The sequence below is a fragment of the Bactrocera latifrons genome, unplaced genomic scaffold, assembly GCF_001853355.1.
Source record: "Bactrocera latifrons isolate USDA-ARS-PBARC rearing strain unplaced genomic scaffold, ASM185335v1 scaffold_206, whole genome shotgun sequence".
Classification (NCBI taxonomy): domain Eukaryota; kingdom Metazoa; phylum Arthropoda; class Insecta; order Diptera; family Tephritidae; genus Bactrocera; species Bactrocera latifrons.
This window is the reverse complement of record NW_017535586.1, coordinates 430604-449075: the sequence shown is the minus strand read 5'-3', so window position 1 is coordinate 449075 and position 18472 is coordinate 430604. Positions and strand designations below refer to the sequence as shown.

The following is an 18472-nucleotide window of genomic DNA, read 5'->3' as shown; positions in this document are numbered from 1 at the left end:
TTTCATTATAATAATAATATATCTAATATTATATATATTATAATAAATATAAAAAAGGTTTAAAATTTCATTACATAAATCAATTCAATTAATTCCTTTATTTTTTTTGTTGGTAGGTGTTTTGGATTAGATATGGTATCACAAAACTTATTGACACGTTTTCATAAACTGCCAACCTGTTTCGACACATCATTACCTCTGCTGGTAAGAAGAAGAAACGGTGCAATATCTAGTACAACACTTTCTTTTCTATTTGTGGTGCATGCGTGGTCAAATTGACAAAATTTATTTATTAAAATAATCATAGATAAATTTAACACAATAACTGTTTAAAATTACATAGTTTTGTTAAATGTCCGATCCGGTGGTGGAAACCGTTGCTGATGCCGTTAAAGGTGCGGTGGAAAATGCAACCAGTGAAACTATAACAAATGAAAAAATCCCAGCCACACCAGAGGGCATTGTAGTTGCATATGGAAGTTTAGTGGTAATGGCCATGCTACCAATTGTATTTGGTTCAATTCGTTCTGTTAAATTACACAAACACAAAAAGGTAATTGGAAATTGTATAAAAAAGATTATATCTGTATATGCGTGGTACAACAACAAATACAATAATTTTTTTTTTTATTAACATACCTAATTTCAGGTGAGTGGGAAAAAAGCCGAAACAATGACCAAAAAAGATGCGATGTTCTTCCCTATTATAGCCTCAGCCGCTCTCTTTGGACTTTACATGTTCTTCAAAATTTTCTCTAAAGAGCATATAAACCTCCTCCTTACTGGATATTTCTTTTGTTTGGGTGTTATCGCATTAGCACACCTTCTTAGTCCAATTGTCAATTCACTGATGCCTACGGCTGTACCGAAAATACCTTTTCATATGCATTTTACCAAAGGTGAAGGAAAACACAAAGAGGATATTATAAATTACAAATTTTCAACGCATGATATCATATGTTTGGGCATTTCGTCAGGGATCGGTGTATGGTATTTATATAAAAAACATTGGATTGCCAATAACATGTTCGGACTAGCTTTTGCTGTGAACGGAGTGGAACTACTTCACCTTAATAACATTGTCACAGGATGTATACTTTTAAGTGGTTTGTTTTTTTACGACATTTTCTGGGTATTTGGAACAAACGTGATGGTTACAGTAGCCAAAAGTTTCGAAGCGCCAATTAAATTGGTTTTCCCACAAGATTTACCTATAAACGGTCTAAGTGGAACCAATTTTGCGATGTTAGGATTGGGTGATATAGTAATTCCAGGTATTTTCATAGCGCTACTATTACGCTTCGATCATAGTTCCAAGCGAAAAAGTCGCATTTACTTCTATTCAACTTTGGTGGCGTATTTCCTTGGACTTATGGCGACTATTTTTGTGATGCATGTATTCAAACATGCGCAGCCAGCACTACTCTATCTTGTTCCTGCATGCATGGGTACTCCATTGTTGGTGGCATTGGTGCGAGGCGAACTGAAAAGTCTTTTTGCGTAAGTTTTATAAATATTTGATAGAAAGCCTTAAATAATAAATAATTGGTTGTTTCAGTTATGAAGATCATCCCGAGGAAAAATCTGAGAAAAAAGAGAGTAAAGATATATCTGCTAGTAGCAGTGGAGCAAATAACAAGAAAGAATCAAAGAAAGCCAAATGAAATTCCTTTGGTTGTAATTCGTAATATATATAAATTTATAAAACAAAATATTTATGGATCATATTTAAGAAAAATGCTTTTTTTTATGTAATCGGTCCAAACCAAAGTTAGTTCAGAAATTTATTTGTAGACATATTCGTTTATTGTAAAGAAAAAAAAAAGCAAAACAAAAGACTAATTACAAACATTCAATTGGCTTAAAAATCCGAATATTTATCGTATATCTTTTTATCAAATTTAGATATTTAATAATGAGTACTATAATTAATTTTTTTATTTTTTTGTATAAGCTTTATAAGTAAAAATGAAGCTAAACTATACGGATAGGAATTCGGCGCACAAGAATGTATATAAAAATTATGTATGCAAATATATGCAAATTGATCTGAAACTTACATTAATGAAAATTTCTAAATTAAAATAAAAACAGTTCTTACATTGATAACTTGTTTGAGTAAACCCTCTACCTAAATTTTTTTTTTTTTTTCTTAATCGAATCAGAAGTACGCGAATTTATTTAAGAAATGTAAAATTGTCTTTAAAAATCAATATGTTTCCAGCTGTTCAAGTGGGAGCCATTTTGAACTCTCTAGAGCGTCATATAATAGACGATCTGCATCTAATGTCTCCCGATTTAACTTGTCTATATCCAATGTATACTTGTGTTCCACTAAAGCGTAGTCATCGTCTTCACCAACATTAGTTGTATTATTAGCAGCAGCTGTAGCTGCTGCCTGTTGTTCATACTGTGCCGCACGCTGAGCACTCCACGCCTCTGCATGTTGAGCCAATGTTTGTGGATTGGCATGAGACTGTGCTATTGATTGTTGATAGTATGCACTGTTGGGATCTGATATAGCCCCTGCTCCACTCTGATCATAATATCCTTGCCAAGAATTATAGTTCTGCCAATAAGTGCTGGTAGGATCATAGTATTGAGAATAGTCCGCAGTTGTCGCTGTTGTCGTCGATGTCCCAGTAATACCAACACCACCATAACCATAATTACTAGTTGTACCAAGTGCAACGCCTAATTCATTCTTTGGTTTTGGCACAGCATTACAAATTTTTATTGGTTTAGTTCCCAAACCAATGTATCCATTCATATCATACAATGCCGACTTTTGTTCGTCCTCGATGCCGAATCGAACGAACCCGTAGCCTTTCGAAAACCCAGAACTATCCAAAATTACTTTGGCCGTTTTTATAGAAGTATATTTTGTTGAAAACACCTTATAAAGTTGATAATCATCGACATCTGAGCTTAAATCTCCAACCCATACACTGAATTCTCGCTCGTTTCCAGGAAGTTTATATGAATTACTTGCGCTATTTAGTCGAAAACGAACAATCGGATTAGTTCCAGGAATGGGCTTACCATTTAGTTTATGCATAGCATCCATTGCACTTTCGTCAGTCGCAAAATTAACAAAGCAGTAACCAGCCGGTTCACCAGTATATTTGTTCCTCATTAGTCGGACTGTTGTTGGCTCCTCACCCATTTTACGAAAAGCGGCTATTATGAAATTTTCCGTCATGTACGGCTCCAACTAAAATTATTTAAAATTCGCTTATATAGAGAAATGCTCTAAGTTAATAATGCTTTACTTACACTACCCATCCACAATTGACAATGAACAGATGACGACATATTGGTATTATTAAGTCCTTTCCCCAAAACAAAGTGGGACAATAAATATTTATATATATATATATATATATATATATTAAATTATAGATCAAAAGTTTATAGCGTCGAAATCTTTAAGAATGAACAACACCAATAACGAACAATATTTTTGACGTTCTCTGTTTATAACATAAATCTGTTCTCGTCGGTGTCGTAGATGTCAACATGTGACATTTTGATTATCTCTTTCGATGCAACAATTCACAATAGATTCTAGCTGTCATTTTAGCCAAAGAAAAGGTGAAGATTTTTAAAAAAGTTTAGTTGTCAACACTGGTAAATGGATTGTTAGATAAACTTGCTCAGGTGGCATTTGGAGTGATTTAAGGTTTTGTGGAAGTGAAGAATTTAAAATGCCGAAAAAGAAAACTGGACAAAGGAAGAAAGCTGAAAAGCAAAAATTGCGTCTTAAAGAGATAAGGAATCGTGAAGTACCACTTGCTGATATGCCCTGCAATGCACCAATGGAATGTGAAAAGTGTGATAAAAAGCAGAAGAGTAGAGCATTTTGCTACTTTTGCCAGAGCCTCCAACGTTTACCAATATGTGCTCAATGTGGAAAGATAAAATGCATGCTGAAAACTGGCGACTGTGTTGTAAAACATCCTGGAGTATATACCACTGGTCTTGGTATGGTCGGGGCGATTTGTGATTTCTGTGAAGCTTGGGTGTGTCATGGAAGGAAGTGCCTTCAAACACATGCCTGCACTTGTCCTCTGCAAAATGCAATTTGTCTCGAATGCGAGCGAGGAGTGTGGGAGCATGGTGGTCGCATTTTCAAATGTTCATTTTGTGATGGATTTTTATGCGAAGATGACCAATTTGAGCACCAAGCGTCATGCCAAGTTTTGGAATCGGAGAATTTCAAATGCCAGAGCTGTAACCGGTTAGGTCAGTATTCTTGCTTGCGTTGCAAAACTTGTTACTGTGAAGATCACGTGCGAAGGAAAGGATTCAAATATGAAAAGAATAAAGCCATTCCATGTCCGAAATGTAATTATGAAACTTCCGTCACAAAAGATTTGAGCATGTCAACGAGATCTCATAAGTTTGGACGTCAACAACAGGGGGCACCAGTAGATAGCGATGACGAATATGGAGGATTTTCATATTACGGCGGAGGTGCTTATGGTGCAGGTGCCAGCTCCAGTTATTCTCAGGAAAATGAAAGTGACGAAGACGAGTATGATTACGAAAACAGTGATGAGGATACCGAAGAAGAAGAGGATAGTGACGAATCGCAGGAAGGAGAACAAGAGAAAGATAAATAGTCACAAGAAATGCGACATAGCGTTTTTTATTGAACTTTCATTTACTATAAATAAATTGTATATGTAGTGCAAATAGTGCAATGAAATAACCTAAATTAAAACACATATAGTGTATAAAACTTCCATCGAAGTTATGAGTTTTCGGATTCCTTAAACCTGCAAAAAAAAATTATTTTTTTCCTCTTCGATTTTAATATATATTATATAAATATTGCACATACTTGCACCTAAGGCATGTAAAGAACACAGTTTGCCCTTCATCAGCAGAACGCAGCTGTAGTGTCGCATAAGACATTTGCATATTGCCACATTTTGGACATTTGCGTTCAACAACCGGCCCTTCTGCCTCATCATCTGGGTAGCTTTTAGTTTTGTCAAATACCTTTTCTGGATTGTAACTGTTAAAGTGTATAGTGTACTCAACGTCTTCTGATCCAAAAACTAAAAATTCATTTATCAAAATTAGTTCCAAATATACACTTTGTAGATTGAAAGCACTATAAATTCACAAAATATTTTACCGTCAGGGGGAAATTCCTTTTTGCAATTGTAACATACAACATATCCTACTGTATTTAACTGAGGAAGAATGGATCCACATACTGGACAAAAGCCGGGATGTGAGTTGAATGTCTCCATATTTATTACATTTATGTTTTGATTACACTACAGACCATAAACTATCACTTCATCAGAGCTCACATGTGAAATTGTCAGTTTTATTAGAGAACGTAAATTATATACGTTCTCCGGTTCTCTGATTGTGGCCTCAATAGATCACAATAGTTTGAAGTATTTAAAAGATAAAGCCGATAAAGAAGTTTTACTATTCTGAAACGAAAAGCAAAGAACGCTGAATATGTCGAATGGGACCACTGGTATAAAATTTTTAGCATAAATTAGGTTAGTAGGTTACGAAAGAAAGGGCCAAAGGTTTGATTTATTGAAATTTAATTCGATGCCAAATTTAGCAACATGGATTAAAATATTACAATTTTGTAATTTAATTGTTGCCTGCGCCTAAAAGGCTATATTGCGAAAAATGAACTCTTAATAAAGCGATATTATTTTTAGCATGCATCATTTCCCTAAAACTTGGAAATTTAAAAACATGAAATGGAATTAAAATTTAATCACTACTTTTTTTGAGGAATTCCCAATAGTTTTAAAAAATGAAAAAAAGGAGAGAGAATACGAGGCATTGAAAGTTTTGGAAATAAAATTTTAATAGAACCAAAGTATATATTTTATGAATTAAAAATAATACGTAGTTTTATTTATGTATGTATTTTCGAATGGTATTTCGACGTTATGACAGAGATGTTCATACTTACACATTTGAATCTACATATGTATGTATGTAGGTATGCAATGTGTATGTATTTATAAATTTTGTTTGCAGAGAGATGAGTCACTTAGTGTTACTGTCGTTAGTAATTGCGCTAAAACTTGTTCCACCAACTGACCATGAACTTTACATCAATAATCCTTTTGTTTGTTTGTATATGTACCTAATTACTTATCGTCACCTAAAATACAAAATAACGTATCATCAAAAAATTCGAAATTGAGTATCTTATTGATTACGATTCACTACATCAAATTACATACATAATATTACATATGTCCAACATTTTCAGGTTCTGCGCTCATATATGAACCAGTTATAACCAATATTAAAATTTTTTTCACTCTTGTTCCATTTCATATCGTGTTTCATTTACGCCACTGTAAATTTTCGAAAATGTTGTTACATTATTTTGCATTTTACATGACGTTATATATGCACATATTGTGAGCCTTTTAGTTAAAATAACATAAATGTTGTAAGCTTTTAAACGTCGCCATGATACTTCTTTTAAGTTTTAATTTAGTGTGGATCAAAATAAGCAGCAGTAAAACCAGCTGCCTTTAAATATACCACTGATTCTCCAATTCACTGAAAGTGAAGAAAAGAATGTCGACTTGTTTTTATAAACGATTATTGAGGCAAATTAAACTCCTCCAAAAAGTTTAAAAACCGTATCAACCAATACATGACATCATGAGAGAAAAGACAAAAAAAACTATATAAAATGCCCACCTAGGGGTCTCTGGTCTCTTTATTCTATTCACCTTCATAAACACGAATGGTGAATTTAAAGAAAGCCAACAACAACATGTTGAGTGTGTTATTGAATAAATGAGTACCAAGGATTCAATTTATATCGTCGCGTATTGTTTTCGCATATGACCGCGCTTTGAATGTATGTGCATACATATGCATATGTATGCAGGCGATTGAGATTTCTGCGACACTGACCAAATTTTGATGACTCATTGACAAATGTAACTACATTTGTATTTGTATTACTTACTTACGTCAAGGTCGCGAACACTAGAGGTTGTAGTGCTAGTGGCTTTGGATCAATCAAAAAATACGGGGTAGTTGTTTAAAGCTGAGAAAGAACATTTTATAATTGTATTTGTATATATGTATGTGAGTATGTACATATACATCGCTATTTTTGCACTCCTTAAATTCGTATGTATGTATATATTTCTATCACGTTTTTGTCGGCTAAAGCGTCAGGTTTGAATGTATGTAGGTATGTACGTTCATATACACATGTATGTACATATGTCTGGGGACAAACAATTACAAATATGTACATAACGCAATCAATTTTATTCACAAAGCAGAATAGTAAACTAACCGTTGGCGGCTTTTAACAAACCGAATAGTGGCTGTGAAATAAATAATGGGAAAGGGCTTATAATGTAAATATTAATATGCTTCTTAAATCAGCAATAATTGGAATAAACCCAATATTATTTGCAAATTGACTCCTTAGGTTAAGAGTTTTGAGAATAACAAGACCGTCTTCATTTTTGCCGAAAGTCGAACTCTGGTATGGAGTATCGAAAGTACCAAAGAAAGCGGCTACCCAAATATGTGTCATGCATGTGCAAATAAATATACATATGTACATACATACATAATGCATAATATACACGCTTCTTTAAATGTATTATTATTGCAATCAATGCTTGAGAAAGAAGACAGATTTTGAACATGAATTTATAAAAAATTCTTTTATTTCATAATTTTTTAATTTATACATTGTTTTTGTGTATATGTATTTATATACAAACATATAGACGTGCATTTGCACGTGTATTAATATTTAACCAAAGAGAACTTGTAGAATAGCATGATTTCTCTGATTACAGTTTATCTTCTAAAAGACTCCGAATAACAATCAAAGTGAGAGATTGCTGAGAGGGTTGGGCTAAAAACCGCGAATTTTATATTTATACAAAGCACAAGGCTCCCACAGTGGAGAGAGAGATATGAAATTGCTATTTAATAAGATATTGTCACCCATATGCTCTTGTATTTCTGATTCTTGATAAACGTGAAGATCCACATACTAATATTTTTAATGCATATCTTAACATTGACTTAAGAACATACCGGTACAGTTAAACCAAATTGCCATAGTTCTAATTATGGTTATGGCCGAATGTACACCACTCTATTTGAAGAGCGGTAATTTTTGCTCGTTTTCAGACAGAGGATATCGGTATGTTTGATGCAATATTATGATTGATTTTTCATAATATGGAAGATACGTTTAATATTTATATGCATACAGAGTACATTCATGTGTAGCCAATAAATTCGATTTTAATGTGCGTAAAAATTTAAACACAATTATATTAGGCAAAACTCGAAAACCAAAAACCAACTTCGTCTATTATTTAAAAAAAAACGTGAGCAACTATTATATTTATTTATAGATACTACATATGTGATGGAAACTCTTTTCAAAGTTATGCATTTACATTTGTATATCAACTAATTCGAGAAAACGTAAACGTTAGGCACAGATACATATGTATGTATGTACATATGTACTTTCGAATGTTTTTTTTTAAGTTACACCAATAGCAAGTACTTGCCCTTATGAGTACCTTGCGAAAATTCATGCGTTATGCATACTATAAACAAATCGGTGTACCTAACAACTGCAAAAACATGTGCCAAATTCGGCTGATTCATGCTTGCGCCAATGCAGGCACCTCCAAGTGTGCAAAAACAGTTAGGGAGTATGGTGAGCAGAGTTCTCAATGTTGAATGCAGTGCTTCAACTATACGAAACACTTATGTATGTATATACATTAAAACGCATATTTTGCGAATTTGGGAGAGCATAAATACTCTATGATATTGAAGAGCAGTCTTCCTCAACGCGCACACTCAAGGATGCAGGGTGTAATTTTGCAAAATATCAATAGTTCTACGTTGGTGCGTGCAAAATATACTTATATGTATGTATGTACATATATTAGAATATCCACATAAGCAATACATAATATGTACGTAAGTAAATATGTGAAATTTTGAATATATGAAGCCATAAAAGTTAATTTTATAATAAATTAACTATGTAACTGTGTTTTTTTATGTTTAACTTCAATTGTTGTGGCATATGAGTGGCTGTTAAGGATTTGAAATTGTAGTTTATCTTGTTGCATGCCTATAATAAATTCGAAAAAACAAATTCACTCACAGTGACATTGCTGCAGTAGTAAAACCAGAAATAATCCACCCTATTAGAGTATGAAAATCGCATTCATAGAGCAGGTATGTTTATGCATATAAATCCAAATAAAAAACATGCAGGTTGGTCAGCACTGTAAGGATACATTAATAATATGTACTATTCTTCAAAATTAATATGTACTATTCTTTTAAAGTAAAAAAATATTGTTTCGATCACTACAACAGAGCGGAGCACCGTCACCGAATAATGCCAAGTTATTTGGTTCCGTTCTACCACTTTAGAATTACACATGACATGCACTGCATTTATAAATACATATGTATTATTATAGTATATTCCATTGATGTGTGAATGTATGTTAACTACCGGCTTTCTCTGGTTATAATGTTGTAACTAACAGTAGGAGTGTCATGAACGACAACAACGAGTAAGAACAAACGCGAGAGAAGAGCGCAACAGCGATGTAGCAACTAATGTTGCAGCGCCATGAAATCGTCCGACACAACAAAGAGCCTAAATGCATCATCTGCTCCTTGCCAAACAAACAGTTCGAGACCGTCGCCATTCGCCACAAGAGTTTACAATTGATTCGGCAGTAAGAAGTGCAAGAAGTCCCAAACACCTCTATACTTGGAAAATAAAAGAACATCAGTTTTTTCAATAAATTCTCCAATTTTGTGAAAATTAAGCCACCTTATAAAATTGCATTGCCGGAAGGATTTATCTGAGATTGAAGAGTGCTGGAATATACTTATCAATATTGTCTTCAGAAAATAAAAGTAATTTTGTTGTTGTGGCATTGAATGAGTCACAATATTTGGATAAATTTAAAAATCAATTGTCCTGTAAGAGGAATTTGGAAAAGTAGCTTCTGCATTTTCACGGTTAAAAAGAAAGTGAATTAAAAATCGATTGATTGTCAGTCTGCAAATATTTCTTTCAAATCTCTCAATGTTGTTAAGTTCGAAGCGCTGAAAATTCAATAAACCCACACGAGAATTCGGAAAAGAAAAACGCGATTAACAGAGTCTCGTACGAACAAATTCCACATCGAGTGACTAACCACGTACATACCTACCATATGCGAGGCGGTTGCTCGCCAATGCATATCAGCAAAAATCACACATAATTTTAAAAACGTACAGAAACAACGACGGTGACAACAACGCATCATCAGCAGCTGTTACAACAATTATAACACAATACGAATACGATAAAAAAACTATAGTCAGAAGCCGATTCAATCGGTCATCACAAGAGAACCATTAAAATTTGTACTCCAAGTTTGTCCGGGCTTTTATATTAAGTAATAATCGCGGTTATACGCATACATTCAAATCTATGTGTACTATGTGACCAGGAATCAATAATAATAAAAGCGTGCTCTGTATTTACGAATTTATTGAAAAGACATTAATACTACAAGCGCTAAATATTTGTGTTTATAGATAAGTAACCGTGGAAATTCTAAAATAATAATTTGATTTTGAACGGGGTTTGGCCAGTGGAGGTGCTCCGGGGGGCAACGCAAGCGTGATATCCGCTGGATCAAACTATCCAAGTCTCCCAAACTTGTTTCTAAAACGCCAGGTTATTAATTAATCAACAATTACTTAACTGAGAAATGAGTAATTTATACATAGCAGCTATTATTTGAAGAAATTTAAATTCATATTTAATTTATATAACTTGATACCAGATTCGCCTCCCGTCATCTCCAACTAACTAGGCCAACCCAAATAAAACATACAAATTCAAAAAAAAAAAAAAAAAAAAAAAAAAAAAAAAAAAAAAAAAANAAAAAAAAAAATAAAAACATATTTTCTAAGCACAAATAACGGAGGATAAATAAAAACAAAAACATTGAATATTTTATCAAAATAATAATCCAAGAAATTCTTGAGTTAATTCAACAAATTCTTAATTTAACAAAACTCTTAATAAAAACAAAAAAACATTTAAAATCTGTGATTGTCTTAATTTAATAATTACACTCTCCTCTAAAAGTAAATTTAAATAATACAACACAAAATTAACCGCCTCTACGCGTCTTTACAAATAAGAAAATCACTGTAAATTTCAAAACAAAATATATAGCGATTCCAACGTAAATTCGTTAAGTCGAATTAAATAATTAGAAGAAACAATCGGAAGTATATCTTTACATAAGTGTGCGACTTTATTTGTTTGTAAGTACCTCTCTGTATATTTTTATAAATGTACAAGTATGTTACAAATGCAAATGTGCTTAAAAGCACACACATAAGTACATGTTTAGCACTTTCTCGGCCAGCTAATTCAATATTATCTGCATCTGCTCACTTTTTCAAGACACTTGTGCCTGCCTGTTGGTTTATCTTGAGAATTTATGAATACATTCATAACATATTATATTTATATTTTTGTTTGCAAAGGAATAGTGTTTGTCATCAAAATGAAATATTTCAAAAATTATCATTGTAATTCCAGAATATCCCAAAATTATTGAATTAGCCATGTGAACTATAAAATATTTGCGAATTAAAAATATATAATATATATGTACATACGTAAGTATATAGGCATATGCATTATATAATATATATTATACGTTTAAACATAAAATATTGAACGACAAAGTCAGAAAAGTATTTTTCTACAATTTTGGATAAATTTCAGATTTCACCCTTTATAGTGACAAGGATATTTACTTATGTAGTTATCACGACTGTCAACTGTCAACTGTTTTTTTGCTTTTTTCGTTTTCAAAAAAAAAAAAAAACAATCTTCCTAAAACGTCGCATAAGATAAAAGATTTGACGTGTTTGAGTTCTGTTTTAATCAACTTGTTTGCTTAGCGTTCACGTAGAATTGGAACATGCTATTCATTTTAATTCAACACAACTGATTTTGTCCTAATGCACATACACATAAATGTACTTATGTATGTGTAAAAATCTCTCGTGCAAAAATATAGCGGTGCACTGGTATGTAATATATCCTTAGAAAGAACTAACGCACAAATGTGTTTATGTGCGACAGTGCAGAATCCTTTCCCTTAGATGGGATTTATTTATTTTGTACATACATATACCGTTGATGTTTTGAAAGTAATGTTTTGTTTGTAATAATAATCTTGCTGAAAATAATTTATTTGCCGATGTTGGCTTAATTAGTTGGAACTAAACACTAGTCAGAAAAGTAATATCGGCCAATTAACATTAATTAACAGGAAATGTATATTTATTTCCATATACATATTTATGCAAAAGTGTTCCATTTTTAATAGTTGTTGAATTTGTGCAATTAAATTTCATGATACAATTTAATTGTAAACTATTTATATTTTTTTTACTAATTTCGCTGAGGAGTACTGCACCAGCATACAATAGGCACATTACTACACGCGCAAATGTTTATATGTATATTAAAAAGTTGACCATTATCGATTTTGAGAGCCACACTAGTTGGTTCACATCGTAAATTTTATATTTTCCTTCATAAAAATTAATATGCAAGAATTAATATATGTATGTATGTATTTTACAAACGTTGTAATCAAAACACTTAACTGTATAGGTTACTTTCAAAAATTCTTGTAAATACATGATTCCTTATTACTTTGTTTCAGAAATGGAAATCATTCCTGAAGGTAAACATTTTCGTTTGGTACAAGAATCTGAGCTTCCAGAAATTTTGGAGTATTTGGAAAGATACATACCGGAATCACTAAAGGTAAGCTAATAATTTACACAAATATTTGGCTTAGATAAATCTTGAGTATCGTATCTGAACTAGTAACGAATCAATTGGTCTATTTCAGTTTCATCAAACCATTAAAACGTACCTGAATGATCGTGTTTGGGACTTTTACTTTTATGTTTCGAAAGAATGGCCGCAGAAGCCAATAATATTACATTTTCCAGGATGCACGCTTACGGTATATATGATTTTGCATATAAATTGTTATTTCATTTTTTTAGGGCTCGTCCTTCTAAGGTACCTACATGCATGCCTATGCATACCATATTTATTATTGATTCTCGCCAATTATTGCACATGGGTAAATATTTAAAAATGTTTCTTTTCCTGTATTTAATTAGCCCAACAACAATATCTATCAAAGCTTTGGTATATTTTGTCCCTCAACACAAATCGAATGTGTCGATCTGATGCGGACCGAAGATATCCTTATCGATTGGAAAAAGCCATTGTACCTGAATTTCACGCATATTGCTATCATGAATCGTCTGGATGACTTTTATTCGACAATTGGTGTAATGGAGAGACTCGAAGGCGACATTTATGTGTGTAATAAATTGAATACGGATCTAGAGTTGGAGGAATTGCCTGATGATGCAGAAATGCGTCCACTTACTGCTGAGGATGTAAAAGCTATACACGATTTGTATCCGGCCAGCGAGATTGAACGCATAGAAGTATTCGAGATATTAGTGCAAGTACTGCCCGGGTTGGGAATATTTCGTAAGGATACCAATGAATTAGCCGCATGGATGGTGCATTCTTATTATGGAGCAATGTTCTCAATGCAAACACGTCCAGAGTACCGTCGCAAAGGGTAGGAACATTACTCAAATAATATTCAATAAGATATTTATGAATGTGTTATTCTCTTCAAAATTAGCTATGGAATTCGACTTGCTAGATCTCTTACTAAACTTGTTATTGAACGTGGTTATTCGCCGTTTGTCGTCATACGTCCACAAAATGATGCTTCTAGAAATCTTTATACAAAGTTAGGATTTACTAAAGCGTATGAAACATGTCGAGTCAAAATGACTCCTGACCTAACAGATGATATCTTTAAGGAAGAGCCAGTGCCAAATCCGCAAGCTGCGACTAATGGTGTTGGCAATGCTAAGGGTTCATCAACAACGGCAGATTATGACACAGAGGCTAACAAAGAAAATCAACCAGTCGATGAAGGCATAGAGGATATGTTAGCTGAAAAATGTGATATTGGTAAGGAGGAAATGTGTACCGCCCACGTAAAAGCTGCAATGGACGAGGGTATCGAAGAGGATAAATAAAAAATTAAACGAACACGAATGAAATAAGTTTTAAGTGTTGAGGAGAACCCCGATTAGGGAAAGGTCGGGTAATAAGATAAGAAATGAAACTAACAAAAAACTATTCCAAATGCTAAAATACAGAAAAACTCCACGAACATATTATATACTTACAACCATGCAACTGAAATTTATAAGGAATGAGTGCACAGGGAGACAATGGTATGTTGATGTAATTTGTATTTTCAGCTTATTGGATAACAGATAAAAGAGAAGGAAACGGAAACGGAAACTGGCATGAATACTGTACATATGTATTTGATTGTTTATGTAAATACATATGTTTATACGGATTTGGTAGTTAGGGGCTAGTGCACTCGCAAAAACCATACAATATTAATATTTAAAAGATATACTACATATACATAAATAGTGTATACAAATAATAAACGGATCGATAAAAATTATTTTAAAAGATTTTGCTAAAATGCTTTTACAAAAACAAAAAAAAAAACACTGATTAATTGTATGTATGTACATATGTATGTTTATGCATGTGTATGTATGAAGTAAGAGCAAATAATGAATTGTTTGCGGTTAGGACTTCCATGATATTAAGGACACATTCACATATACTTATGTATATATGTATGTGAGTATGCTTGTAGTTCTTTAATTCATCTTCCTAATAATGAATACGCCTGCTATAGCTAGAAATATATATATTATATGTGTATATGCATATGTATGTCTCAAACTTACACATACATATGTAAATTAGGTGTAACAACCGATTGGAAACATACATATAATTATAAATATAACTAAGGCCTGATTGAAGGCTTATGCGAAGCAAATTGTCAAAAAATTGTTTATCTAATAATATATTTCATTTTCCTTAATGAGCACACGGCAATTTCCAAGCACAAGAGTATTAAAACGATTTAAGAATTAATTTTACACATATTACATATTTTATAAAGAAAAATTGTATTAGAAATACATAATTAAAAAAATAGAAAAACAAAAGCAAACAAAACAGCATAATTTAGAACTCTACGTATGTATGAATGTGCACACAATTTGTTTTCCAATCTTAATTCCATTTAATTTCTTTGCAAATATATAAAACAAAAAAATTTGTATCGTGTATATGTATTTTTACGGTTTTACGTTCAGCATTAGGCAGCTCTAAAGAATAGATTTGTGAGTGGTTTCCGTGTGAAAATTCATATCACATGGAATTTACATATTACTGTGTATGGATGCTCGCTGGTGTATCAGATATTCGATTATATACCGGAATACTACACAGTTTCATTTATAAGATTAGTATATGTTTGATTCAGACATTTTTCTATTGGTCGCAATCCTATCGAATCCAAGACGGCTTAAATCAATACTTTTAAAATTACCATCTAATATTAACTCCGAAATAGCTCGTCCCACTGCCGGAGATTGTTGAATACCATGGCCGCTAAAACCCGTTGCCATTAAAAGGTTCTTGTAGTAAGTGTGTGGCCCGATTATACCGTTTTCATCAAACGTATTATACTCATAATATCCGGCCCAACTACCGCAAACTTTAATCGATTCGAATGCAGTGCAACGCTTCGCCAAAGTTGGCCATATATATGTCTCGAAGAATTCATGATCTACGTCCAAGTTGGTAACTGGTGGTTCGGCTTGTTCATTGCATGGGCTTCGGCCGGTAATAAAATTACTCCCCATGCCATCTCGTCTGAAATATGTGCCATCAAGATCGATAGTTAAAGGTGTACCTGGACCGGGTGCATTGTCTCCCTGTGTAGTAAAAACATAAACAAACCGTTTTCGTGGTTCAACGGGCAATGGTATCGACAATGCACCTGTCCCTGTGCCAATATTAGCCTGACGGGCTATTTGACCTGAACGGGCACCAGCAGCCAAAACACAAACATCGAAGTCGACAACGCAAGTCTCATTGGTTTTGGCTTTAACCTTCACTGAATTCAGTGTTTCTGAATTATTAGAGATATCAAAACTGAGAACTTCACCATGCAGAAACTCAGCCCCAAACTCTTTAGCTCGACTACGAAAGCCTCCCAAAAGTGCCCATGGATCAAACCATCCCTCGTTTTCGAACCCATAACACCCTAAAAATACAGAAAAGTAAAAAATACGTCAAGTAGTTTTGGTATATATTTCTAATACCCAATGCTACGTCATCAGTATTAAGCCATGGAAATTTCCGTATTAGTTGAGATGGTGATAATAGTTCATTTCGAGCGCCCAGTTCATTTTGCAACTTGGAGTTTTCTTTCAAAGTTTGGGCACATTTTTCAGAGCACAGAACTAGATAACCATGAGGACGAAAACACAAGTCCACATCGCCAAAATATTTTGTTGAATTTTGTATGAATTCGGCGCCAAATAAAGACATTTGAATATTTTCAGGTAAGGAGAATTGTTGCCGAACGCCACCGACAGACAACACGGTGGACGCTTCTTTGTACTAAATTATAAAGGGGAATATCTCTATATTTACGTAAAGAATTGTAAGAATACAATTTAAAGTACTCACAGTTGGATCTCGTTCAAGAACAATGACGCTGAGGTCTCTATTGGCACGCTTTTTCAACCAAAACGCTGTAGAGGATCCCACAGCTCCTCCTCCTATAACTACCACATTACATTTGCGATGCGATTGAACACTCATCAATCGTTTACTAATGAAACCATGGCTTCCTTTATACACCGCATTTATCCTTGAGAGCGAACGAAGAATCTCCGATGGCAAGTGAGTCCGCATTCCAAAACTGATTAAGTGCGCGTACTTCGACATCATAGAAACATCTAATTATCCAGTGGTGTGGAAAAGTTTAAATAAGACGCAAGTTTTAGAAGAGAGATAGCGTGGAGATTGAATTGACTGATATCTTATCAAATTGTTTAACAACAATGCATATCATACATATATATTTGTGGATGCTCACATTTATATAACAATACTTTCATATGTGTTTATTTGAATAATTCAACAATACAATTAAGTTTAACTAAAAAATACGACACTTAGGATTTATGCATTCATATATACCCAGTAGGAAAAGCCAGTCATAATATTTGCTCCCTCAACTATGTAATAAAATATAATACCGCTTAATTCGCTTAATGCGCAGGAAAGATCCCGCTAGACTGCTTGGCCCTTCGTTCCGCTCGCTGATTGAAAAAGGTGTCTGTCTTATATTTCCGAGAAGTCATTCGCATGTACATATGTATGTATCGTGCATATTGTTCGTTCTCGCTATCAGTAGTTCTCAATTCCATTATGTAATACTTTCCTTACAAGCAGAAACACAATAAAATTTTATAACTAGAATAAATATTCATACGCAATGTTCATTTGGGTTTACGCAAAGATTCGTACTATATATACTAAATGTTAATTGAATGTAATGTGAAAACCTATGTATACACGCAACACTTTACGAAGTAAAGTTTATTTGATAACATTTTATCTATAATTTGCTCTGGCGGAAAAGCTAACCGCATAACAGTGTTTTTTAGTGCCAGGAAGGTTTTTATCACCAACTTTTCGCTGACAATAGCGGTCAATGTGTAAGATATATAATTGAAGTTCGGGCAGAATTCTTTCCTAATAATAGTATGTCTATATGTCAAAATTGGGTTGAATCGGGTCAATATTTCCTTTAACCCCCAAATACCAAATAACGTTATTTTCGAACTTCCGGTTAAAATATGTGTTATCCTAATAAAATTGAGTGAGCGTGTTCTCCAAATAACGGTTGGCCTAGACCCCATATCACTAATATTATATTGATTGATCCTCCATATATGTATGTATATTAGAGATGGTATGCGAGATACCTTAATTAAATCACAAAGTTCCTTATTTGTTCCTTATTTGTTACAAATATATATATTTCTCATTTATCTTCTGGTTGGCTTTATACCGCATATATGGGTCTCAACAAAATTAAGTAAACATATAATCTAATATTAGATATACTATAGTTAAATGTCTAAAATATTTGAAATTTGCCCACGAATTACCCCAATTATAATATACTACATGTAATGATTTTATTTTAATTATTATTCAGATCGGATCATTATAGCATATAGCTACCATAAAATCTGAACGATCGGAATCAAGTACTTGTATGGAAAACTTTCTTTTCAACAAGACATCTCCACGAATTTATGGTCTAAGGCAATGGTTGATTTTCGAAAGAAATTGTATAAATCGGATGTATGTATCATATAGCTGTCATACAAACTGACC

At 33.2% G+C, this 18472-nt stretch overlaps 6 protein-coding genes across 7 annotated transcripts; 3 read left to right on the top strand and 3 right to left on the bottom strand.

The window, feature by feature from the left end:
• Window positions 1-123: 123 nt before the first annotated feature.
• On the top strand, window positions 124-2061 carry LOC108968212 (minor histocompatibility antigen H13). The gene is made up of 4 exons (XM_018932098.1): window positions 124-204; window positions 344-553; window positions 650-1500; window positions 1559-2061. The coding sequence occupies exons 2-4, from the start codon at window positions 353-355 to the stop codon at window positions 1662-1664; spliced, it is 1158 nt and encodes a 385-aa protein (XP_018787643.1). The 5' UTR covers window positions 124-204; window positions 344-352; the 3' UTR covers window positions 1665-2061.
• A 138-nt stretch (window positions 2062-2199) lies between these two features.
• On the bottom strand, window positions 2200-3496 carry LOC108968213 (tRNA selenocysteine 1-associated protein 1). Its single transcript, XM_018932099.1, has 2 exons — window positions 3277-3496; window positions 2200-3214 (listed from the first exon to the last, which is right to left on the bottom strand). Exons 1-2 carry the CDS (start codon window positions 3313-3315, stop codon window positions 2210-2212), a joined length of 1044 nt encoding a protein of 347 aa, XP_018787644.1. The 5' UTR covers window positions 3316-3496; the 3' UTR covers window positions 2200-2209.
• A 100-nt stretch (window positions 3497-3596) lies between these two features.
• On the top strand, window positions 3597-4755 carry LOC108968214 (zinc finger protein 330 homolog). The gene has a single exon (XM_018932100.1). It carries the CDS (start codon window positions 3708-3710, stop codon window positions 4623-4625), a length of 918 nt encoding a protein of 305 aa, XP_018787645.1. The 5' UTR covers window positions 3597-3707; the 3' UTR covers window positions 4626-4755.
• LOC108968215 (DNA-directed RNA polymerase I subunit RPA12) lies at window positions 4617-5621 on the bottom strand. Its single transcript, XM_018932101.1, has 3 exons — window positions 5147-5621; window positions 4847-5066; window positions 4617-4781 (listed from the first exon to the last, which is right to left on the bottom strand). The coding sequence occupies exons 1-3, from the start codon at window positions 5262-5264 to the stop codon at window positions 4757-4759; spliced, it is 363 nt and encodes a 120-aa protein (XP_018787646.1). The 5' UTR covers window positions 5265-5621; the 3' UTR covers window positions 4617-4756.
• Window positions 5622-11024: 5403 nt separating this feature from the next.
• Window positions 11025-14649, top strand: LOC108968236. 2 transcript variants are annotated; one of them, XM_018932145.1, is made up of 5 exons: window positions 11025-11364; window positions 12786-12889; window positions 12978-13094; window positions 13258-13733; window positions 13800-14205. In XM_018932145.1, exons 2-5 carry the CDS (start codon window positions 12788-12790, stop codon window positions 14203-14205), a joined length of 1101 nt encoding a protein of 366 aa, XP_018787690.1. In that variant the 5' UTR covers window positions 11025-11364; window positions 12786-12787. The 2 variants fall into 2 exon arrangements, with proteins under 2 accessions (XP_018787690.1, XP_018787691.1); XM_018932146.1 differs by lacking the exon at window positions 11025-11364 and having other exon boundaries at window positions 12788-12889; window positions 13800-14649.
• A 403-nt stretch (window positions 14650-15052) lies between these two features.
• On the bottom strand, window positions 15053-17024 carry LOC108968235 (FAD-dependent oxidoreductase domain-containing protein 1). The gene is made up of 3 exons (XM_018932143.1): window positions 16748-17024; window positions 16378-16678; window positions 15053-16319 (listed from the first exon to the last, which is right to left on the bottom strand). The coding sequence occupies exons 1-3, from the start codon at window positions 17009-17011 to the stop codon at window positions 15514-15516; spliced, it is 1371 nt and encodes a 456-aa protein (XP_018787688.1). The 5' UTR covers window positions 17012-17024; the 3' UTR covers window positions 15053-15513.
• Between the last annotated feature and the right edge of the window lie 1448 nt (window positions 17025-18472).